The sequence below is a fragment of the Triturus cristatus genome, chromosome 11, assembly GCF_964204655.1.
Source record: "Triturus cristatus chromosome 11, aTriCri1.1, whole genome shotgun sequence".
Classification (NCBI taxonomy): domain Eukaryota; kingdom Metazoa; phylum Chordata; class Amphibia; order Caudata; family Salamandridae; genus Triturus; species Triturus cristatus.
Window position 1 is genome coordinate 675,463,536 of NC_140594.1, and position 26,533 is coordinate 675,490,068.

At 43.4% G+C, this 26,533-nt stretch overlaps 1 protein-coding gene across 2 annotated transcripts in view; it reads left to right on the top strand.

The window, feature by feature from the left end:
• Window positions 1–26,533, top strand: part of LOC146785310 (dehydrogenase/reductase SDR family member 12-like) — a 242,409-nt gene that overhangs the window by 109,435 nt on the left and 106,441 nt on the right. For both annotated transcript variants that reach the window (XM_085636416.1, XM_085636417.1), the window contains exon 4: window positions 16,602–16,697. In XM_085636416.1, the coding sequence (XP_085492542.1) occupies window positions 16,602–16,697 (96 nt within the window). The remainder of the gene's footprint in view (window positions 1–16,601; window positions 16,698–26,533) is intronic.

Sequence of the window (26,533 nt, forward strand, 5' to 3'; positions counted from 1 at the left end):
CCGGGAGCAGAGCTGACAGTTGAGTCAGCTGCCGTAGGCGTTTCTGAACTCACAGCGTCTCCCTCTCGCCCGTTCGCTTCTCCTCGGGCTTCAGAGGGAGATAAATCTTCAATGAGCTGCTCACCGTCATGCACCAACCCTTCACTCTGATCCTGCTGGTCGTCCGGCAATGGGTTAGGAACTCTTTTCAGGTGTGACACGTGGATCCAGTGCCGCTATCCTTCAACCTTAACAGCCATTCTCGTAGAAAGGAGTATCTGATGTGGTTTGGTCCATCGTGGATCCAAACTGGATTTCCGCTGGTAGTTCCGGATCAAAACCCACTGTCCAGGTTCAAGACGACGTCCAGGACCCTCCGGCAGGGGCTGCAATACTGCTGATATCTGTTGATGAATGGAACGAAGATCTTTAGTTAATGCGTAAAGATAATCTGTCAACATCGGGTACTCAATGTCTCTAAAAGATTTCGGTCTTGGTACACCCCAGATATTAGCAGGTCTACCAAATACCACCTCATACGGTGATATTCCAGAGCGAGAGTGAGGAGTGGTTCTTACAGACAACAAGGCTAGGGGTAAGAGATCAGGCCATTTCAACTCTGTGGTGTCTTGTAATTTTGCCAATTTCAACTTTAGAATCCCATTATACTTTTCTACCAACCCCGCTGATTGAGGGTGACGGGCAGCGTGGAATTTCTGCTTAATGGACAATCCGTTACAAATGTGTTCGATAAGGTTGGCATTAAAATGCTTCCCATTATCACTCCAGATTACGCGTGGCAAACCATAGCGAGGGAAAAATTCCTTCACTAAAGCTTTGGCTGTGGCTAGGGCGGTATTCTCCTTGGTGGGCTATGCTTCCACCCATTTACTGAAAGCACAAACCACTACTAGAACATATTTGAGATTATGTACCCGCTCTAACTGAATGAAGTCCATTTGTAACACCTCAAAGGGTAAGGTAGGAGGCGCAAAATTACCTTTCAGAACAGGGACACTACCCCCGGGATTATGCTGTAAACATATCATGCAGTTCTGAACCAAATGTGTTGCTGTCTTATTGATATTGGTATTGTACCAAACAGGATCTAGTACTGCACAAATTCCTTTAACCCCTATATGCGCAGGGCCATGTGCCATGGATACTATTACATTCACGAATGCATTTGGTAGTAACCACCTGCATTTGTCTGACAGGTCAATCCAACATCCATTTTCGTCTAGTTTCCCTATCTGATCTTGCCAATATTCTAGTTCTTCAGGGGTCGCTTCTTGTTGTATTTCCCTAACACTATCCATAGTGCTATTGAATATTTCTGTTTCCACCATTCCTCTCCATGAACTGGTTACAAACATAGAGGTGGTGTTTGACTGGGCAGTTTCTTTAGCGCTTCTGTCAGCAAATGAATTTCCTTTGCCTACAGCATTGATTACAGCTTTATGGGCGCTACATTTAACAACAGCAATTTCTTTTGGTAAGGTCAGAGCAGTCAACAATCTCAAGACTAACGGGCCATTCCTTATTTTCTGACCATGTGAAGTGAGGAAACCTCTTTCTGCCCATAACCTACCAAAACTATGTGCTACACCGAAAGCGTATTGGCTATCAGTATAGACATTTACTCTCAAACCTTCACTTAACTCACAAGCTCGAAGCAAGGCCACTAATTCGGCAGCCTGGGCAGATTGATAAGATACTTTAGCTGTTTCAACTACAGTTTGGAGGGTGCTGATCGCATAGGCGGGTGTGGTAGTGCCATTCCGTAACTTAAAACATGAGCCATCGACATATAACTCTCCCTGTGGGTCAGATAGGGAAGTGTCTGTCAGGTCTATCCGTCCCTTCGTTTCTTCCTCTGTCCGAAATATACAGTCATGTATGTCCTGGTTTTGCTCTTCCGAAGGGAGGGGTAGTAATGTGGCAGGATTCAGAGTGGCACATCTTTTGATAGTGATGTGGGGTGCAAACAGGGTCAGTTCATACCCTGAAAGACGCGCACTGGTTAAGTGCTGAGTCTTGGTCCTGTTGAGCAATACATCCACAGCGTGGGGCACCATCACTGTGAGGTCAGTATTCAGGACGAGCCCTTCTGATTGCCGAATTGCCACCGCCACAGCGGCCGTGGCCCTTAGACAACTGGGAAGTGCTCTAGCGACATTGTCCAATACCGCCGAAAAATATGCACAAGGTTTTTGCTTACCACCAAAACCCTGCGTTAACACAGAAAGCGAGCAACCGTCCACCTCGTGCACGTAGAGTGTAAAAGGCTTCCGGTAGTCAGGAGTGCCAAGCACAGGAGCAGAACACAGAGCAGTTTTTAGAGAAACAAAAGCATCCTGACATTCAACAGTCCGAGGTAAAGGTTCATGCACATCCTTAGTCGTTAAATATAGAAGGGGTTTAGTCAGAAGGGAGAAAAATTAGGGATCCACTGGCGACATTAAGAGGTTATGCCAAGAAAAGCGCGGACATCACGTTGCGTGCAAGGAACAGGCATATTAACTATAGTTGTTATACGATCAGGAGTTAGTCGCCTACCCTCCTTCGACAGGAGATGACCTAAATAAGTCACCTCCGGTCGACAATATTGAAATGTAGACAAGGAGACCTTGTTACCATGTTTGGCCAAATGCTGCAACAGTTTAACTGTAGCATCTCGGCAACCATGTTCAGTATCCGAAGCCACCAGTAGGTCATCCACGTACTGTAATAGGACATTACCAGCAGGCAAAATCAGAGTATCTAATAGGGCTTTCAGCGCCTGACTATAAATACTAGGGCTCTCCGTATAGCCCTGGGGAGCGCTGCAAAATCTGAAGCTTTGGCCTGCTAATGAGAAGCCAAAAAGATATCGACTATCAGGATGGATGGGAATACTGAAGAAAGCATTCTTTAAATCAATTACAGAGAAAAATTTAGCTGTGGGAGGAATCATAGTTAGAATGGTGGTTATATCAGGCACCACGGTATACTGAGGGACCACAATCTTGTTAATTTCCCGCAAGTCAATCACAAATCGATACGTATCCGCATAATCAGGATTGTGATCTATGGGGGCCCTTCTAAGAATAGGAAGAATGGGACTGTTACACAGTTTTGAGGCTGTTTCCTCCACTACTCCAGTGCGAATCAAGTCGTGAATAATGGACAACAAAGCTCGTTCACCCGCAGGTGCAATTTTGTATTGCGGTATCCTCGGTAGACGAGCATTTTGTTTCAAGGTGATCGAAATTGGGGGTATTTTCAACAACCCCACATCTGTGTCCCCCGTAGCCCAAAGTCGTTTTGGAATTTTCGCAAATTCAAGAGGTAAGGAGTCCGATTTGGAAAAGCATTGCATCGAAGGGGAAAAAGGGTGTTTTATAGTCAAGTAGACACCATCTGGGGAACAATATATACGAGCATTTAATTGTTTCAATAAGTCTATACCCAATAAATTCTCACCACACTGCGAGGTTAGAAGAATTGGTGAATCGATAGAAATAGGGCCGACAGTGAAAGGAAGAGGTTGGGAAATGGGGCTTACCACCGGAGTTCCAGAGAAACCTACGGACACATTATTCTGGCCAGACAGAGCAGCCCCAGGGACAAGAGCATGTGAAACAGAACTGTTCATAGCTCCCGTGTCAACTAGAAACTTACCCGATGCGCCCATTAAATGTGCATTAACATAAGGTCCATTTTGATCTATAGGAATTGACACACGTCCCCCACTCTGCCTTCGGCTATCCTATGCATGGGGATAGCCTGCCGGTGCATCGCTGGCATATTATTCGTTGAAGTACTGTTTTCCCTGACCATGATCAAAATAGTTTTGGCTATTCCCACCTTGCCCAGACTCGTCCTGTCTTGTATGTCCACCCCGACTACCACCACCGCGTCCTCTCCCTTGGCCTCGCGTAGCACTGTGTTGCGCATATAACAACGGACACTGGGAACGCCAATGTCCTTCCTGTTTACAGAATGCGCATTGGTTTATTCCTAAATCAGTTCTTCCTCCACCCGGTACTTGGCCCGCCCCTCGTGGAGCAGAGGTCGGCACTCCCCGACCCCTTCCACGGCCTCTCTCAACCTGCTGTAATAGGACCCGCATTTTCAAATCTTTTGCTTTCTTTTCCGTTTTATCCTTACTTTCATTCCCTCGGTGCTCATAGTATTGATCCATGCTTAATATAATCGAAGGAGTAGATGTCGTCCAAGTACTTTCAGCTGCCAGGAGTCGAGCAGAAACTTCAGGCAGTAGATTGGTTACAAATCTATTGACAAACAAGCGTATACCGCCCTCCTTAGATAAATCTTGACCAATGAAGTCAATAAAAACACCTTCGAATCTGGTGAAAAAATCTGACACACTCTCATCTTTCTTTTGTCGGCACGCTGTCAAGTTATCCCAATCAACCTTTCTAGGAGGGATTAACGAATGCATGTATGTAATTATTTTGTCAGGTAACGTTAATATTTCCGCCTTGGGCTTGTCTCCTGGTTTTCGATCTCTATCCCAATCTTTCAATTGATCCCATGTTCCCCCAAATTCAGTCACATGATCTTGGTCATGTACCTGACGCCATATATCCACTGGTAGTAATAAAGCAAAGAATAATTCTATATTGGCCAACGTCATTACCGCTGATGAGGCGGCTTCAGTAAGTTCTTTATAATATGCTGTAGGATTTTTCCTAGGATCGGGTAAATGAGCCTTTAATGACAGTACTTCACTGCGTTTCCACGGCGTGTACACCCACTGCTCCTGAAAACGAGCATCTACTCGCGGGCGGGTAACCGCCCCCGTCGCATCTACTATTTCGGTGATTTCTGGATGATAAATAGGGTGGACCTCACGCATTGGGAAATGCGTGGAGCCCGCAGGAACAGCAGAGTGAAGTCGAGTCCTATAACTAATCATTGTTCCAATATTTCTGTACACCTCCTCCGGGCTTAAGTGGAATTTATGGGCTTGATCATGAATATCATACAATATTGCTGGAGCCTTCCCCCCTGCATGAACCTGTTCTCATAATGATATCAGGCGTGCAGCCATATGGTCTAACGCATGTTGTTGCATCACAGGTTCATAGTCCTTCATAGTGCTCCATATGTCGGACAAAGTATAAATAGGCTGTCGCATCCATTGTGATGCTTGTTGTGCAATGACCTCCTTCTCCTCTAATCCCAAGGCTGAGCTGGTAAACAGTTTCTTGCCCTCAAGGAAACCGGGCAGGTGTACCGGAGTGGAAACAGCTGGTAAAGGAGTCACACTCGCTGAGGAAGAGGTCAACACATGGGGAGGATGGGTTGACCCGGGTGACAGCTGAAGAGTTTCAGCTGCCGCGGATGACAACAAATTGGGCAATAAAGTCATAATCTCTGAAACAGACGAGGACAACCGGGGCAAATTGGTTTGAGGCGCAAGGAGGGGAGGGGCTGGAGGCGCTGACACAGTAGGAGCTACTACTGACACAGCCGAAACTTGCGCAGGGACGGCTGGCCCCGCAGCGGCTGATACCGGGCCAGCTGGCGCTGCCGGGTATAACCGTTGCGGAACATATGGGGGGGCGGACGCATGTCTAATAGATCTCCTATTTCTTCTTCAGCGTCAGGCCGGGCCACATAGCTTTTATCAACCTGTAATCTAAACTCACGATTTACACATTCGATTCCTTCTTCCGTTCGGGCTTTATCATAGGCAACAGCCTTCTGGGTAATGGTTTGCCCTGATTTGACTCTAGCTAGTTTCTCTTCTCTCATTCGCCTTCGCTTCGATTCCTTCTGCCAGGTGTTTAACGCTTCAAACATAGACTGCCTACTGCGTTTAGCAAATAACTGATCCTGTAAGAAAGCAATTTTCTTTTCATCAAAAGAACCCGTTTGAGGCCAATGCAATTCTTCATTACTTCTGGTATACTTATGCCACAAAGTATTGAACAATAACGGAGCTATTCCATGTTTTATGTACATATAATGGCTAGGACTGCCTTCCGGTGGAGCAGGCTGGCTTTCGGCCAGACGAGAGTCACTAGTCCGACAACAGCAACCAAAACAATTCAATTTACTGAAGCACGGCATGTTAGTTAGCAGACAAACACCCACAATATACAAACAGATTCTTGTATCACATATAACACATATTGATGGTTCTTATATAACGTTTTCTGCAGTTCAAACTCAACCTACTTATTCAGACCTGATGCATCTAAACAAACGAACCGAGCCCGTCGACTCCAGTTCGTGGAGAATTATTCAAAATACCGGACCGACAGAATCACAACGAGCAGTCTTCCACCATGACTGGCAAGAGGCAGTCAGACAGGTGCGACCACGGACTGGACTACAGACCATCCCATGACCTCCTTGGTTCACCACTGAGACCGTTCTGATGTGGTGCGAGCCTCACCTCGGGTATGTCTCATGGCTACCCAATTACAGCCACAGGCTTTTCCGAATACAATCCGGCCGTGTGTTACACACAGGTAACAACTAGGCATCTGATCAGTGTCTCTAAATCATAAAAGATCCGTGGAGTCTCTACAGTCAGTCCCTACCGGACCACCCTGCAAGACCTCCGTAATTCTCCTAGGGTACTCATGACCCCCAAATCAAAATACAGTTAACTGTTCCAAATGCACCGCTCAAAAGCGTGCGTCAAACAAACAAATTACTCACCGGGTGCACCCAGGCTCGAATGTTCGTTCTCCGCTGCCAACTTCTTAAGCTGGGTTAGGCCCGTAGGACCCCGGTGAAGGGCTACTAGCAGCAGAGGACACCCTGATCGGAAGTGCGGAGTGGAAGTGTCAAAAATCAAGGAGAAGGAAAAATAAAATCCCTCTTCTCCGCCCGTCCGACCAGGACGCCCTCAATCCTACCACCCGAATACGGGAAAAGACCCTATCACGGGGTCCCGGCGGAGACGCCAACTGAAGTACTCAATAAATATCCCAAGGGTCACACTTACCAGTGGCCCGCAATAGCCTTTAAATAATAGTTAGTTGGCAACGGAGAAGGTTCAAAAGTTTATTGGCCAATGCAAAAACTCTATATAGAGGAGCCTCATCGATCCTCACCCATCTGGTGCGCCAAGGAAGACTGCTGGCCCCTTGACAAAACCACACTTGTATACATAACAGATTCAGCATACAAAGCCTTACAAGTGGAAAAATACCAGTTAGTCCATGGGCTCCTGGATGAGCTCATACAGTGTTCAGTTTCAGTCTTACACAAAAGGTTGCTATCTATACAGAGAAGGTCAGCGGGGTGACTCCCTTTTCGTCCCAGGGCCTGAAGGAATTTGCTTAATACTCCCTACAGCAGATGTGACCTTGGGCCTCGGCCGTAAATACAACCAACTTGTCTCTGGGCTGGTACGAACTAAATCATGAAGACGGTGGGCGAAAGGAACCATGTGATCTGACACGTGGTCTATCACAGACCAAGATGGCTACAGTATGGTTTTCGGCCCTTTTTGTCATACAGGAAGAAGCGAAAGGAAATGCTTCTTCTAGAGCATATCATATAGGTGTTTATGTGATCAGAATTACCGTTATAGATACATTGTGCTAACTTTACATGGTGCGAATAAACAGAACAAGTGATTTTTATCCTTCAATCCCGTCACCATGTGAAGTGCAGACCTTGTCCTACAGCAAATCTGCCTAGGACCCTTATCTTCTGCAGAGTCACTTTCACAGCAGATCTGTTTGAACCATCTTTGTAGAAAGATGGAATTTTAAATCTGTGGTTCAAACCTTACTTTAAATACCAATTCACCAAGTAGACGTGTTGTGAACCATAATGTCCTCAGGGCCCCCTACCTAAAAATGTCAACACTGGCAAGCCATCTATGAAAAAGGGCCTCAAAGTCTGATAAGTTGGGAGATCTGCTCTGGGTGGTAATTTATTACAGCACCTGTGGCCCTCTGCATGAACTGCGACTATGGGACCAATTTGAGCAGTAACCCTCCTCCTTAAGCACTCTATCAAGTGTTTCTTTGTCATCGAGCACCAGAGTACGTTATTCCTGCTGACAGGACACTCCAGACCAGAACTTTAGCAAACTAAGCCATTCATTTTTCTGTGAGTACGAATCTCAGTTTACTTCTGTGTGGGGATTTTTGAGTTATTCAAAATATATATTTTTTCAGTGGCAATTGCAACAGAGTCTCAGATGAGTGGAATCAAACTGTCAGTTGTCACGCCTTGAAACAAGGGCTGCAGAAAATCGAGATCAAAGGATAGGTGTAGCTTAAGAAATCAGATACACTTTCAGCATTCTGGCTTGCCCAATTGTTATGTTCACATGGGATGGTAAACAAAGCAAAAGTAAGACGACTGACACCCATGTGATTCTGATGTTTGTCAGGAACCCACAATCTCTCCCCCTCAAGATAAACGGGTACCATCCATTCAGGATCATATTGCCTTAACTCAATGGACTATAACATTGTTTGTGTCATATTTCATCACCACTAGGTTGTAGTGCCTTCTGAGATCTTGGACTTATTTTCATTTTTATGATCTGCCATTTATCTGCTGAGAACAAAGCCATCCACTTTTAGAGACATAGTTGTGAATAGACAGTCACTCTGGAGTGCTACTATTTTTCACCCTTTATTCTCATCATAACCCTCTGGTTGTATCATCACCTCACCTCACTACACTTTAGAGAGCCAAGATCCAAACAGGAATACGTGTAACCTAACAAGTAGTGTAATAATACCTATGGCCATGGGACTCCAGCGGTAAACATCGGCTACCTGCGAGAGAACATGACACTTTCTACCTTGATGTAAAAAAACCTTGGAAACATATCAGTGACTACTGCTGTCATCTTATTGCAGCTCCTCTAGTACTGTACCTACCTCTGAACTGCTGTTGCTTTCTGTTACTAATCCAGCTCTGATTTTGTGTCCAGCTTCATCATCTCTTGGGCTGCTCTTCAGCTGAGTCTTTCAATCTCTTATTTTCTTTCTGACTTATTGCCTTGATCCCCGGTAGTGGTTCATGACTTCTACGTCTGCAGGTCAACAAATCCTTCGGTAGACAATATATGTGGATGCTTGAATCTGAGTCAGTGAGTGTATTACTATTGGATCTCTATTTAATTGTTCTATGTGCACATTTTGTTGTGCTTGTTTCTGCTGTGTAAGCAGTAGTGCCATCTACAGTTGTCGCCAAATTCTTACTCTTGCTAAGCCTCAATTTCTACTAAGCTCAATGCAGTGGCAGAGGTGGAGAATTACATTAATTAATCTCTTTACTTAAAAGAATGAATCAACAGAGATAATAATGGACTATATGACGATACAACGCGTTCCATTACAACGCGGTATGTTACATCGCGGTTTTTACAACGCAAGTCGTTAGAACCACTTGTGCTGGACGCGCTGGACTTTGGAATAATATGATTTACTATTCCAACACCAGCCTGTGCAGACAGTAGGGAAGGTGTTGGAATAGTATATCATACTATTCCTTAGTGTACAGCGCCATCCAGTGCAAGTCGTTGTAACAACTTGCATTGTGAAAAACGTGATGTAAAAGTATTGCGTTGTAAAGGTTGCGTAGTAAAGGATGTCTCCCTTATTAATGTAAGACCCCATATCAGAATCCTGTGTTTAAAAAACTGCCATAGATTCTGTCCAAGTGACCTAGTTGGATCCATCTGTTATGGTGCTCATTTGGTGTAAAGTTACATCAGTAGGCACTGTAGCTGTCTTTAAAAGGGGATGTTGACGAATCTCTCATCTCCAGATACAATACAAGGCCTACTATAGAATAGTTGGCCTACTCTGTTTCCACTTTTCGGTGGAAACGCACACAGCACTCCACTATCCCTCTGGCTAAATTTGACCTAATTAGACGTATATACTCATGCAAAAAGTAGAAACACCTTACACACAGGTGTTATGAACACAATGCACAACTGGCAACAAAGTCATAAACGTCCAAAAGAAGGCATTAAATAGACCAGCTTGCATACAGCCAACACAGCATAGATGCAACTTATAGCTGCCTATCACCATTCTCCCAGGAGCACTTCCCACCAGGAGAGAACTCCTAGCATACATCCAACATGGTCCAGGTACATCTTAATTACCTTACTGACATGGTAGTCAATTAAACTCCAGCCTGCAATGTTGACCCTGGAATAATGTGGAAAGTTGTTGCATTTCTGAAAATACTGTACCCTTATTGTAACGGTCAGTTTTTTAGGAGGGATCCTAATACTAACAAACAGTCAGAAATAGCTTAAACAAACATATGAATAAATAACCAAGTACAAACATGGGAAGCTGCAATGCCCAGTGGGCTCAATCATCCCACTATTCTGGCTAGATGTAGGCTTGGTAGTTAACCTGGGATAGGAACAGGAACCCTCAGCAGGAACATCTGGCAACTACTTTCTGGATAAAATATATTTTGTTCTGGTAGGAGAAGAATGGCATTGCTGCTCTCCATATGGGGGCATTGTGGTGTTAGAGGCCAATGTCTGGCAGTGGGAGGAGTGCAATTAGATATCTTGGCTGAGTAGGGGGTGGGTCAGTAGTTTGAATTCTTGAGCTTAGTAGTGAACTACACCGGATGTCCAGGGCATGCCATTCACTGGACCTTCGCCTTGCAATCCATTCTCTGTCATACGGCACAGCACCTCATTTGGGTCTCCTCAGCTCGACAAGGCCTACTATTCTAGGTTCAGCCTACTCACCCTGGCTTTTCTGATAGCGACGGCCAAGTGGCACAAATTGAAAGTCTGGCTTTTGCTTCTTCAGTCAGCATGAAGCAGGGTTAGGTCTCTTCGGTGACAATAGGCCAGGTGAGCTGTTGAGTTGGCAGTGAGTACACTTTGAGTCCAGGTGGAGACCGGGCTCAACGGTTCTTCACCTCTAATCTTTTAAGCAGGAGGCGATAGTCAAAAGGCTCCTGGAAGCATTTTGGGCACTTGTGGCTGCCTAAAGTGAGCAGTGTTTTAAAGGCACTTGCTTTTTATTAAGGGGGCATTTGGGAATTATTGGGGATGTTTTGGTTGCCTAATGTGGCGCCCTTCATGCTGGTTATGCCGGTTAGGCCTCTGCAATATAACTAGAGGAATCTGGGGAGTGCACACACAGTATAACTGTATCTGGAGATAACCCACGTGCGGGTCCTCCCCTTTTATTCAACCCCACAGGCCATTCCTGGCCTGCGGATGACGTGCACACAGTATCCAGCTAACTGCTCGGAACACAGGACCATCACCTATTACATCTAACACAGCATTTTGATGAAGCTTGGTTACGTGCTTTAAAGAGACAGCCCGAAACAGTATGCTGGTAATATTTTGTATGCTTGATGCTGCAAATTTAGCCAATTTTTATGGTGCTCATACATGTCTGAGTATGAATGTTTTTATGTTGTGGTGGGAACATCTATAATTCGCATTTGATTCAATGCTGTGATTTTACTCTGACTGTCTTACAACTTGGGCCGTCATCTCGGGCCAACATAAGTTTGCTCTTCATATTATCTTAATGGACTACCCGTCCTCCAGGTCTGTACCCGTAGACCAGGTCTGATCTCATGGAACTAGGAAATGCTAGGAAATTCATAAGAATGGTTCCTTCCGTACCTTGGCTCTTAGACAGGGTGGCCACATGGCTCCATGCCACCGGGATACCACCTCTCCCCTGTTAGGCTTTGCTATTACACATCATTGATAACAGGTGTGTTGGTCCAATTGGCTCAATTAAAATAACCATGACTACAGTTCCTAGAATGCCCTGAAATAGAAGCAAAGTCCAGGAATAAAAAAGTGGTATTCTGGTGACATAGAGGCATCTGGTCGTCCTACTCTTAGAGCTAAGGCAGGCGCCTGGCTCAGCTCTGGCTCACCACTCCTATGAATGATCCGTCTTGTTCACTGATACTTCCAGACTAAACAGGATCACACTGTTGTACAGCTGGGCCATAAAAGACAGTGCCACCTCACCCCACCCCCATAACTTTACTGCGGGTGTTATCTCCTTATTGAAGTCATTAGAATGCGACTGAAGGCTACTGCATGGCGCACACACGGTAAACATGAGAAAATAACCTTTAACAACTGTCAGATCTGACAAACGTGAATAAACAGTGGCGTTTTTGGCGGTCTGATTAAACCAGCGCGCGCCTTGCGCTGAAGGTGGGAGGGGTGGGGGGAGAGCGAGAGCACACAAAGCGTTTCCCTTGCGGGAGCGAGCCAGGGGCACCATGTGTTTGCAAGTTAATTACAAACATATGGTGTCAAGCTCGCTCCCGCAAGGGAATCTCCACACATGCATGCGTTGCCATTGTAGGCAATGGAACACATGCACGTTTTTGGCTGGAAAGCCGAAGCCATTCCAAAAGGTCTTTTTGCCTATGCAGCGCATGCTCGCTGTGTAGGCGAGACCTAAAAATGAGTCTCCAGCCCCTAGGATGGCTATAGAAGGCGTTATCACTTGTAGTCAAGCCAGCAGAGAGAGCAAACAATATTAGAAATCTTAGGCTGAGCACACTGGGAATTCACACCCTGCAGCAACACAACCTGAGGCATGAAAAACACTAAAACAAAAATAACAATGTCAATTTATTTGTAACGTGAGAACAATTTTTAAAATACCAACAGAAAGATAGATAAGGACATGTTTATAAAACATTAAAGAGTACAGTAAATCCTCTGGCGGACATATTCTTATTTTTCCGGCGCCCATAAGGTGTTCTCCGGCTTGGACTATCTTTTAGCTCCAGCAGGGGAGATGCAGCGGGTGGCCGACATAGACTACCTGGCTAGGGGAATATCGGACCATTCTCCCCTGCTGATGAAAATGGGTGGTGGAGGAGGTCGACTGCTTCCGCAATGGAGGCTTAATGCGTGGGAGCTGCGTCATGAGACAGTTGCTGAAGAGCTCCGTGTTGACTCCCAGCTACATTTCACTGAAAATGAAGGTTCAGTCCCATCTGCAATTACTTTGTGGGAGGCCTACAAGACGGTACTGCGTGACAGGGCGCAAAATGTACTGGCCCACAAGAAGAAACGTGCGACTCAGGAGCTTGAAGAGTTAGAACATACCCTCCTGGACTTGGAAAGGACAAGCCAGGCCACAATGACGGAACAGGATCTGCGCCGGCTTGAAATAACTAGGCACGAATACTTAGCACTTGCGACTGATGAGGTAAAAACATACCAACTAGCAACCCAACTTCGCCTTTAAGAAACGGGAGATCGGGTGGGGAAACTGTTGGCGTGGCTGGGGCGGAAAGAAATTGAGTCACGATGGGTACTGTCTATAAAGGAGCAAGAGATTGTTCATACCACTCCGGAGGATATCGCGGGAGCTTTTGAGTGCTATTACCAGGCTCTTTATGGAGCCCGTACTCAAGCGAGAGACTCTCAGATACGCCAATACCTTCAATGTATTGACATACCCACCCTTACACCCGACGAACGAGATCGCCTAGAGGGCGACCTGACACTGGCGGAGGTTACCGAGGCCATAGGTCACCCGAAAGCAGGTAAGATTCCGGGCCCTAATGGCCTGCCGAGGGAATTTTTTTAACTGAACACTGCATTGCTGGCGCCCCATCTCCTAAAGATGTTTGTTGAATCAAAGTAACAGTGGTGTCTCCCTCAAGACCTTCGTCTAGCCACCGTGGTGGTCATTCATAAAGACGGGAAACCCCCAGATTATTGTGGGTCCTAAAGCCCCATATCCCTCCTTAATATTGAAACAAACATCCTGGCCACGATTCTTGCACAGCGCCTGTTAACCGTGATTCTTCCGTTGGTGCACCAAGACCAATCTGGCTTTATGCCTAAGCGTGCTGCCCGTCTTAATTTATGCCGCCTAGCTAACTGGATGGTTACACCAGAACGAGTGGTACTATTTGATTAGTTGATTGTGTGCCATCCGGACTACCTCTTAGTGGTCCTTCCAGAACTGTAAGGAGTACACTAGTGAGAATAAATTCTGTAGGATTAGTGTATTATACATTTATGTCTTTATGGTTTTGTATATAAATGTTGTGATATGTCATTTGTATGTGTTTTCCCTTTTTGGATCAGGAGCCATTGTTAATGTAGATTATATATAAAATGTTTTGATTTAATTCATCAAGAAATAATTAACTGTGGAGAGGGTAAATAAATGTGCTCTACTCAGAAATTATTGTGTATTTTTTCCTTTATACCACTTTTTATTGTATATAGCTAACTGGATGGACACAGTACAGGGTCGCGACACTCCCCATTTGCTTCTCTCGCTTGATGCGTAGAAAGCGTTTGACACGATTCACTGGAAGCACTGTGGCGCACTCTGGAAGCAATGGGCTTCGGCCCGATTTTTCTAGAGTGGCTGGCGTTGTTATAGAACACATCCGAGGCGTGAGTACGGGTCAATGGCACTCTCTCAGCCAGCTGGCCGATACAACGCGGCACCAGACAGGGTTGCCCCTTGTCTCCTCTACTGTTTGCCCTCATATTGGAACCCCTGGCATGCGTGGTTCGCTCCTGACCTGACCTGGGTGGCTTCCTAAACGCTCGCGGGTCACTAGAGGAAGAACACATACCGTTATATGCAGATGATATTCTGCTCTATGTCACGTGGCCAGCTAACATGCTCCCCCGTCTTCAACACATCTTTGAAGAATATGGCAGCTATGCTGGCTACAAGATTAACTGGACTAAGTCCACCCTCTATCCAGTAAGTGGTGATCCCACATCTTACACTTATCCCAGCTGCTTGCAGCTGGCCGAGGAGGGCTTTCTTTATCTGGGCCTTTATATTACCACTGACCCCGTGCTTCGCGTGGATCGTAATATACGACGGGTGCTGCTGAATTTTCAGATGGGAAGCGGTGGAGGAAACTTCCTCTCACTATCATGGGAAGAGCCGCCATGTAAAAAATGGTGACGCTCCCTCAGCTTCTTTATGTTCTTCAGAACACATCACAAATTACCTGATACAATTTTCGCTTCTATTGATAGTGAGTTGCGCCTCCTCCTCTGGGATGGTGCTCATCCACAGATAGCATTGCGGACCCTGCAACGCAATCCTTACAATGGGGGGTTGGCCGTACCAGATGTCAGAGCCTACGATAGGACGGCCCAACTTATCATTATTAATGAGTGGATTCACGCACCAGAGGACCATCCAGCATATAGGCTGGAAAGGCTTCAGTTCCATGAACGCTCCCACCTGCACTATCTATACGGGGATGCCGGCACGACACAACTCCTTCCCGCTACCCAACGGTTAATAGAGGCCTGGAAAACTGCAGGGAAATTGATGGGATGGGAGGGGAAACCTACACGGGAGACCCCATTATGGGAGGGAGCTAGTCTGCGTGAGATCAGGAAGCTGAGGGGCTTCAAACAATGGGACCTTATTGGCATTTCCAAGATAGGAGACCTCCTGGAGAGAGGCTCCCTGGCCTCCTTCTCGTTCCTTCAATCCAAAAATCAACTGCATAGTTCCCAAGCTTACGCGTACCTTAGGCTTCGCCATGCCTGGCGGGCGGAAGGGTTGGATGACGGGGCGCTAACGGAATACGCCCCCCTTGAGGGCAGACTCCTTCAGGAGGAGATCTCAACTCAGGCGATATCGCTGACATACAAAACGCAGCTCAATAACATGCCAGATGGTCTGGGCCCACTTCGCGCAAAGTGGGAACTCTCCACAGGACCCATTGAGGATATAGACTGGGAAGCGGCCCTCATGCACCCATGTGAAGTGGCGATCAAATTAAGACTGCGTCTTATCCAATACAAGATCCTTCATAGGGTCTACCATGATAGGGAACGATTGCACAAGATGGGGAGGGTGGAGGACCCTGCATGCCTCAGATGCTGTACGGAACATGGCACATACATTCACACTCTTTGGGAGTGCGGTCACATTCAGCCCTACTGGCGCATAATAGTGGGGGAATTAAATAAAATACTTGGGGCAACTATTGAGATGGATGCGAAATTCCTAATATTGTGAATTCCCACTGATGTCGATCTGCCACGGTATGGACTCTTACATGCCAATCTTGGGTTGGTATTGCTTAACGGGACCTAGCCAAGTACTGGGGTGCACAGCGCCTTCCTACATTTACAGAATGGAAATCCAATATGGATTTATACATGGCTGCGGAGAAAGTGGTTTATAAAGCGAGGGGCTGCCAAAGTAAATTCCGAAAAATTTGGTCCCCATGTATGAAATGTTACAAGCTCGATTTGGATGTAGAAGGGGGAGCCCTTACATTATCTCATGCGAGGTCTGGTTCTGGCTTATAAGAAATGCTTTCCCGCCCCCTGTTTGAGAATAGACTTCTAGTAGAATGGTCCTATGTACTATTCGGATTGTCACTGTTGATGTGTATGAACGCTTTCTCTTGAGTAACCCTTCTGCGAGATTCATTGATCATTGCTGTACCTCCATACCTAATGTTGATCATACACTTTGCATTGATGACTTCTTTTCCCATCTGTCAATATTGTTATTGAATTGTACAAAAAACAAAAATAAAGTTTAAAAAAAAAAAAAAAGAGTACAGTAAATCTGCTCCAAAACAAGACATGTTCTTGTGTTGCCTACCAAGAGTGAATGATGTTCCATTTTTTTCAGAATATTTTTGTCCATGTGCTTGACATGTCTGAAACCAAGAAAGTTTGGCAATTTGCTGAAAAGTTCAAGAAGGACCACGCCACGCTGGATGTGCTGGTATGTATTGGCATGTTGATAAATTCCCACCTCAGAGTTTAGCACAGGGAGTGACGTTACTAAATCGTGCATGTGTTGTATGTTATCACAGTTAAATAGGATTGAAGAGTTAATATTGTGTCACAGCCAGTGCCTTGGAGATGGTTTTGTCAAGGTGGACATTGGGGCTTAAAAAAAGGGATTGTCGGTGCTCTACAGGTTGCAGAATTATAGGCACTGTAATCTGCTTCTCTGCAGGGCTGATGTAAACTCTAAATTGTGAGAACCTGAGATTGAAGAGCAGACTTCAGATGAGTGGGGTTGCAATTCATCTAGAGAGATTGTCTTTATGTAGGCAGAGCTGAATAGAAAATGTAACACTTTAGTTGACTAATGAAAAAATAGTTGCGAGTCCCAATGAACCATAGGTTGGGATGCGAAAAAACACACATTGGTGAAGCTATCTACGGTGCAGCAGGTGCAGTAGCACCAGGGCGGGGGGGGGGGGGGGTCTCTGCACCTCACAATCTGTTGGCTTTTACCACTCAGCATGTTGATGGCATTCATAGGTCGGTTCTCTACACCATGCTACCATGACTGTTGAATGAAATAGCAATAAGTGTTGTGCTTTATACAGTAAGTCATATTCTCGAGGGTATTTAAAGGCATAAGTCAAACATTGAACGCATGGTTAAACGCCTGTTAAATCCCTAGATTCATTTTGCTTATCAGTGTCCTTAATTTCTACTACACTGCTATAAGTTGCCACATTCTAATAATGTGTCTCTCATGTAACTAAAGACACACACATTTTCTGTGTTTAACAAATTTTCACTAATTACTTGTACGATGCTAATCTTTATACCTTCTATATTTGAGTGAACTTCATACCTCACATTTTTATTTACATCACTGTACCCCCAACGTGTTTCGGGACTCCTTGTCCCATCATGAGGAGAAAGTGTCACTAGCCAGGTCTGGTGGCTTAGTGGACTATTATTCATCCACTGTAAGGACCTGTGTTCACTCTCATGGTCACAAGTTCCAATCCCAGTGGGTTCACTCAGACTTTCATCCTTCTGAGGTTTATTAAATGAGTTGGGTAACAATAAATTTCTGTTATTCAGCGCCAAGATACCCTTGGGTGAACGTGCGCTTGACAAATATGTATGTTATGTTCATCATGTACACACTTGAAAACGAAACATAACCACAAGAAGAGTATCAAGATCTTTGACCCGCTATTTCCCAATAATCGAAAATGTTATAAAATGTTATAACATTCTTGACCAATAATAATAATAATTTCCAATTCTATTAAGGACACAGAGGCAAAGATTATGCATTTTCCTCTGTGCTTTATTTTAGCAGCAGCCAAGTTAATAAACACAGTAGTCATAGAGTTGTAGAGTTGTAGAAGAAAAAAATACAAATTCTAGAGTGCCAACATGAACTGCACATCCCATAGTAGAATGTCCGATAGCCCATCATCACTCATGAAGACCTATAAAGATGATCAACAGTATAAGTAAAATGATATATAAACTTGTGTTAATAATTTTGTTGGGGAGAAAGAAGTTTTTACTATCTGCTCACTCAACATTACTTGCATTTATCTAAAGACAATTTGACCAATATCTTTTTCCAAAATCATTGCGAGCTTACATATCTTTAATTGAATCCTAATTACATTTATCTAAGTTATATTTCTAATTATGAGTGACAAAATACCAATTACCTCTCACAACCAACAGCTAAATACGCAGTTTATGGCTGTTTTCAAACCATTTGCTCTTTGTTTACTGTGTGCTTACATGTGTACATATTTTGTTTATGTCTATGTTCACTAATTGACCAATCCCGCATATTGATTGGCCACACTAAGTTTAAATGTGGTGACCCGTCACCAGCGCATCAGGTGATCAAGATCGCTCTGGCGATCAAAACGCGTCTGGGGTGGACACTTGTCTGTACCACTATGGTGATTATGCAAGAAAACTAATGGAGCTGCGATCCCGCGTCTCAGGAATTTCCTTTGAACTGTGTTGGTGGTCCGTACCTGTGTTGTTCTTCCTCCGTGCGGCATTTAGATGAACAGGATTTGAGATATATATATTTTTTTTCATTCAAAGAGTCTTCACCTATTTTCATCCATAAGGAATAGTCACACTCAGGAATTGTAGAAAGAATAAGTTTTAATGACTGACGCGTTTCAACCTTACGGTCTTTGTTAAAGTCACTCCGTAACCCGGAAGTGGTTGTGTTTAAATGCATTTCCAAAGTCAAATAGACATATAAAACATATACAAGGGTGGGGTTTGTAAGTCCACACAACAGAAAACAGACTCCAAGCTCGATTATACGCATTTTACAATTTCATCAATGCTTAAATTCATAAAACTCGAAGACAAGTTATAAACAACCATACTTTTGGTACTTCACCTTCTGGTGCCACCTAACAATACTAATTGTAATGGCCGCCGGCCTCTTATCGCGCTGTCAACATGACTGACTACTGGAGCACTTGGGGCGTACTGGGCGCAATGTTGCCCGTTATTACCTTTACAGGAAAGGAATATCTGTGCTGCAGATTTCAAGGCAAGTGCCCGTATCCTTGAGATGCATCGCTCTTGTTAAGAATCTCCAATTGACAGCCTGCCTAAGGCACCCTACATGTAGGTGCTAGAAGTACTAACATCAAGTGATCAATGCTATGGTTGCACTACATCCCTGACTCTCTGTGAGGTGCTGATGAGGCGGGGAGAAGACAATTAGTCTGAGATGAGTGAAATGCCTAAACAAAAAAAAAACAAATTCAAAACCAAACCCTACGTGCTTAAAAGAAATTGGATTTCAGGCACTATTAACTAATGCAGCTGCATTATCGTGGAGAAAAAAGTCTCAATTACGGGTAGGATAGGGGAGGAGGAGCAGATGGGATGTCAGGTGGAATAATGGGATGATGGAAAATATATACAATGTTCAAGTACATGGGATGGCACTAGGGGTATATAGTATCATCTCTACCCTAGATGCACATGAAGATCCTCCTCATGTTTGAGGCCATACGGGATTCTACTCTGTAGACGTACTATATATTCGGATTCCAAGCAGCGTAAGCTGGGTTCACGGTCTCCTACTCGAGCATGGGCCAGAACCCTGTCAATAGCAAAATAAGATATTTTAGAACTAATGCCGGTAACGTTCTTATGCATAAGCTCACAATGTTTCGCCACTGAGTAAGACATGTCCCTGTTTCTGATTGCGCGCAGGTGTTCCAGACACGTTTCTTCACCGTGAATATAGTACTTCCTATATATCGCATGCCGCAAATGCAAGTCAAAACATAAACAACAAAGTCAGTATTAAAATTTATGAACTTTTGTATTTTCTCACTTTTCCCTGTAGGGTGATTGTATTTCTTAACATTAGAACTGTTACTACAAGATTTGCACCGTCCACATTTATGGAAGCCCGGGAGTTCTCTCAACCAGGTCCCATGAGTGCTGCCACCCCGTGACAAGTGGCTGTGTACAAGTATGTCTTTTAGTGAAATACACTTGCGATATGTGATGTGTGGTGCAGGGCTGACCAGTTTACCAATTACCACATCATTCCTGACTATGTGCCAGTGTTTGCGTACTGCTTTGTGGACTGCTGATGAAGCACTGTTGAATGTAGTAACCAACCTTATTTCTTGTTGTCTCTTATCTTTCAACTTTGGAACAAGGAGACTACTCCTGTCCCTTTTTGATACAGCGCAAAAACCCTAGCAACAGGGAAACAACCTGCACCGATATCCTCCCTGCGTCACAGACCCGACGTCACACTAACTCATTCAGTCATTGGTGGGACCCATAACACCAACAGTCACACATTACTTCCACACCGGTCTGCACACACAGGAGGGATGAATGACTCAAGCGCCGGACATGTGGGGGAAACGCCTTATAACCTATAGGGAAGGAAAAGTCATTTCCAAAATATACATTAACGCCCGTTCGCCTATAGATCCTTAATCCTAAAACATCAAGGCACTCCTCCCACTTCGGTCAATGGACCAAATTAGTTGGATTGGTTGATTGTGATTAAGAACCAGCTAAAACACATTTTAAGACCTCAGAATCTATCTCTTGAATGAAACTCACAACTCCTGAATTCTTGTTAATCAATAATTGTTTATCTACAATGTCATAATGATTTTAATTCGCATTTGTCTTGTCAAAGTTTTAGAAAGTTTTATATCAAATTTTTAGTAAATCGCAGAACATCATATTTACCTAATCTGGCTATTTGGAGTCCTCTAATTCATTGGCTCTGCATAATTTTGTCATGAATCGTCCGAAAGCAAGCCGAAGCTCAAAGTTCTTTGCTCAGCACGCTACAGTCCCAAAGATCGGCAAAGGACCAGAGACGTGCAAGCATCTATCATTGCCCGTAGATTTAGGAAAAGTTCGCAGTCATCAGATGATCGGGCAGCATCCGGATCTTCAAGGATTCAGGAAAACGCGCAAAATGAAGCAAGGCAACGTAAGCAACGTGACCCAAAGGTAAGAGCGAAAACGAGCCAACCCTCTCTATTCTACTACTTCTTTTATAACACAATGAAGTCAAGAAGATACAATATAATATTTTAGAACAGTCGTGATTGGCTGGTTGAGATCGCCCGATGTCAGTTTTAAGTTTTCAGTTCAGTTCGAGGTGTGATGTCATGAGTTTGTCCAAAAGTCGGCTTGTTCCGGTTTATTGTAAGGTCGATTTGTTCTCTGGTTTTGGCTGATGTCCCACTCTGTACTTGTTCGGGTACATGGTGAACAAAGGTCGTGACAAGGTTTAGGAGAATTCTTGCGCATGTACAGCTCACTCCGCGCCTCGTGGGACAGTGGCCACTTCGTCGTGTGGTGTCAGTGGCCATCTTGGATTTAGGCCCAAATGCTAATTTAAGCGAAAAAAACACAAAAGTGTAATTAATACATAGAAATAATGAATCTAATGTTATCCCCTTACTAATCCCTCTATGTGTTTGTATTTAACTAGTGTATAGCAACATTTAAAGCCATTATATTCATCTTTTCGGTCCTCCTCTTGGGCAACGTTACAAAAGCAACATATATCATGCAGTATTCTATTTACCACATATACTACTGTTAATATGCGAACAGATTTTAGTTATACAGGTTATGTTAGCCATGCAAATACAAATCCCACGTGTAATTTCGATATTAATAATGTTGGTTAATAAACATGCAAACTCATTTAATACTATTATAGTTAATAGATTATTTAATTAGTATTTTCATGCAGAATAGAGGAGGTATACAAAATTTTGCACTACCCGCTCCATCAATGCCCCCTTTGGTGATTTTATCACCACACCATTAACATTTTGTATCAATTTGTCATAAAAAGCTAAATGAATTCTTTAGTTTAGTTCACATTTCTGTTTCCCCAATTTCTTCTCTTCTTGCTGTTTTATACATATTATCTTTCATTTCTTCTAATTCTACTTCTTCAAATTCCCCCTCTCGTCTCTTATTCTGTCTTCTTGTCAAATTTTCTCTTTTTAACTTTTTCTGTATTTTCTTTCTTTTATAACATAAACATCCTAGTCCTAAAATTAATACTAGAAAAATCACACATGTTAATGGAAATAAGATCCTACCTATAAATGTACCACCTAAGTTTAATAAGAAATCTTTAATGGAAGAAAGTTTCTTTCCAATCTTTTCCCAAACATTTTCAACCTCCAGTGGTGCAATTTCCTCATGCAATTCAGTTATATTTTTAATGTAGATCTTCAGATCTTTACTTTCGTCTGGAATGCAAGTACAACAATGTTGAACTTTCAGCATTCCACAGACTCCACCCTCTTTTGCCAATATTATATCAAGGGCAAGTCGATTTTGCATTACCATGGCACGCATGGCAACCATTTCAGTATTTATCAATAAGAATCCTCCAGCGGTGCTTGTTGACAAGCGATCCACTACTATTGATAGCTTTCTAATTTTGTGTGCATTCAGAGATATTCCCAATGCTCCAAAAATGTCTCCTACAATTTCTGACCAAGATTCTCTTTTTCTACGTGTTAGTAGACTACCTAACTTATGTACACCATCTTCTCCTCTTCCCATGTGGAATATCTTTTCGAAAACCTGACCTACATAACATGTGCCATACCAATGATCTGGCAACCAATAATATGCCTTGTTCCTGCAGATAAAATATAACCCAGGAAAAACTGGATTATTTCCTCCTTTAAATCCCCATCCACCCATGATTCGGTATGTATCATGGCATTCACTGTTACCTACAAAGTAATTATCATATGCAGTTTGATTCCTTCTAATACACAACTTTCCTTTCTGAGGCCAATCTAAAGCCATAGTTGGACTACCTTCTCCCTTCAAATGTTTTTCCATCTCAACATCCCAGACTGTCTTTTCCTCTCTTCCCTTAGATGCTTTCTTTTGCATTTTCAATCTCCTTTCTTCAACCATATCTAAAAAAAGTATTTTCCTCTTTCTTTAAACTGCAAGTCAAATTATTTCTAAATATATATTCTAATGTTAGTTCTTTAGTTTCCAAGAAAAATTCACCTAACACCTTTGCAGGCTTTACTTCGTTCAATTTGTTAACTGCAGGTACTTGTGAAAATATGTTATCTACATCTGAAAAATAATATTCTAATTTCCCTATTTTGTAAAACAGACTAGCTATTACACTACATGTTATTCCATAGGTTACTGGAAGGTGATGGTAGGCCACTCCCTCCGATACAGATGCAGGTAACTGCATACAGACGTAACAATCCCTCACATCCATTGTCTTTACATATTCATACAATAGTTTCGAAAATACATTGTTAGAGAAGTCATTTATAGACCTGTCTTTATGAAGATAATTTCTATCTATTTTAGTCTGATATACTTTCTGAATCTTTTCTATATTAGTTTTATTCTCACTATGTCCTTCTATTGTTTCTAGCGTAACTTTAAATGATATCATCAAAGCTAATACACTCCACAGAAGCATTAGTAATCCTGTACAACAACACATTTTAAAACACCTTCTCAGAAACATACATTAAGTTTTTTATCTTTCTGTGTTTGCCATTTTCGTAAAAATGATCAGTGTCTTTTGACTTAGCCTCTTGTACTTCACAACTAGTTTTGTCTAACCCAAGGCTCTAAGCACCTACTTGGTTCTATCAGTTATGTCTTTTTCCGTAATTTATTGTCTTTCCATTAGTAGCATTTTTGTCTTATTCAGTTTGGCATTTGATCGTCTTTCACTTTTCTCTCGTAATTTTGATACAGAACTTCCTGAACATCTGTTTCATCTCCAATATCGGACAAGATAACTCTCAGGATTTCCGATTCTTCGTCTTCCTCAACCACTTCTGGTACAGTCACCTCTGGATTTTCTTGGCTATCCGCCTCTTCTTTTATTTCAGGCAGGGCCACATACGTCCATTCCGGCGATTTATACTTCTGGTTAGGTTTTCTCGTTCTTTTCTTTTCCTCTGCTGTAGTTATTTTCTCATTTTTCGGTTTTTCTTGACTTGATACTTCATTCACTTGTTCTGCTCTTGGTGAATTCACTCGTGTCAGTCGGTATCTCAATCTCTTTATTTTGTTTCGCCAAATTTCATCTCTTGCTGATCTTTTCGATTTATTTCCTTTATCATTCTTTCCAGCTCTCCATGCTCTCTTTCTCAGGACTCGACCTTCTGGTACTTCTTCATCACTATCCTCTGATTCTGTTACAACTTGCTTTTTGCTTTCAGCTGTTCCTTTTTCCACCACTTCTTTAATTTTCCCTACTTCTGTCCCTCCTCGTGGTTCTTGCACACAATCTTCCTGCTGACTAACTATCCCTTCTTCTAACTGGATGTTTGAATTCCCTACAACTCCTCGGGGGTCTTTCCCTCACTTTCTGTATCTGGCACCTGTTCATCTACCTTTGTTGTTTCAGGTGGAATTTCTCTCAGCTTCCCATCAGGAACCTCCTTATCAACAATTTATTTGATTGTCTCTTCTGTCTCTTCACTGCTTTTCTCTTTTCTCCAATGTACCTGTGCTTGTTCAGTCTCTGAGCCTAAGCTGGTATCAGAAATCTGTAATTTCCTTCTCAAGGGAATATTTTCTGGGGCAACAGTGAAATCTGGTTCTGATTCCCCCCCTTTCAGGATTTTCTCTTGTTCTTGATCTCTCAGCATCCGATTCAGAACTAGTCTCTGACTTTTCAAAATATTCTCCTTCCTTGGTATCCATTGGATTTGGGATTCTCAATGTGTGACTAGCATGTATCCAGCTCTTTATTCCAGCACACTTCACAGCTGTTGTTGTGGTCAAAATCATTTGTCGTGGTTTTCCCCAACGTGGGACCAGACAGTTCCTTCTTCCGTGTACTTTGATTCTCACCCAGTCTCCTGGGCTCAGATCATGAGCTTGCTTCTTTTCAAGGGTGGTGGCATCCGATCCAACATGATGAAACACAGAATGAACTGCGTCAGCCAGCCCCTTACAGTAATCCAACACCATGTCATCAGTTATAGGCAACAACTTGTTGACTGGTATGAAAACATGTCGCATTGCTCTTCATGGGGACTCAGACCTGTGTTCCTATCTGGAATAGATCTAATAGTCATGAGTACTAGAGGCAAGACATCAGGCCATTTCAAACCTGTGACTAAACACATTTTTCCCAATCTGTTTTTAATGGTGCCATTCATTTGTTCCACCACACCAGAAGCCTCTGGGCGATAGGCACAATGTAGTTTCTGTTGTACATTCAATGCTTCACAAATCAATTTCATGATCTCATTATGGAAATGGTTTCCTCTATCTGATTCAATTGTGACTGGGAACCCGAATCTAGGGATGAATTCCCTCAAAAGCAATTTTGCTACTGTGATTCCATCACTTCTTCTTGTGGGATATGCTTCTACCCATCCAGAAAATAAACAGACCATCACTAGAACATACTTCAACCTGTTACAGGGAGGCATTTCAATTAAATCAATCTGCATTCTGGTGAAAGGCCCTCCTTCTCGACCTATCGTTCCTAGACTTACCACTGTTTTCCTTGCAGGATTGAACTGCTGACATATAAGTCATCTTTGACAAAGGCTCTCAGCTACAAGTCTGAATTTTGCATTATACCATGTTTGCTTAAATGACCTAATCATCGCGTCTCTCCCTATGTGCGCTTGTCCATGATACATCCGTGCCATGGCAGACACCATGCTATCGGGCATGACTGGTGTGAGAAGTTGGCCTGGTATATGATGTTCACTAATTAAAGTGACCACCTTGTACCATGCCAAGCAACCCTTATGGTGTGGTTGTAAGTCAACCTTTTTGGACTAGCTGCCCTAGTGGTAGCGTAGGCTAAGCAGTCTTTGAGGCTAAACTCGTTTAGGCGTGTTAAGCAAGCTGTTTTACCATATGTAACCCCCCTTTATACCAATGAAAGGACACCACACCGATATATATTGAAAATATATATGTATTTATTTCTCAAAGTATCCCCTAGACTCTTTATGAGCACAGGAGCACAAATCGTTAAACAAGAATACATTAGAATACACAGAAGTTGCACTTTATATGGATAGGCCCTGGTGGCCACTCGAACCATATACTAAAATAGTGGTATAAGTTCCACGAACAGAAAAGGGAAAAGGCCTAGGGCCTCTAGAATCGCTGGGCCTACAAGGAGCTAACTTTAGTTAGTGACCAGGAGGTCCACGGGTTGCGTGTGCAGAGCAAACAGTCACACGCGGGCTCCCATAGGTTTTCAATGGGTGCGTAAAAGTTACAAAGTTACTGCAAAAAGGATCTTCCGGATGGACT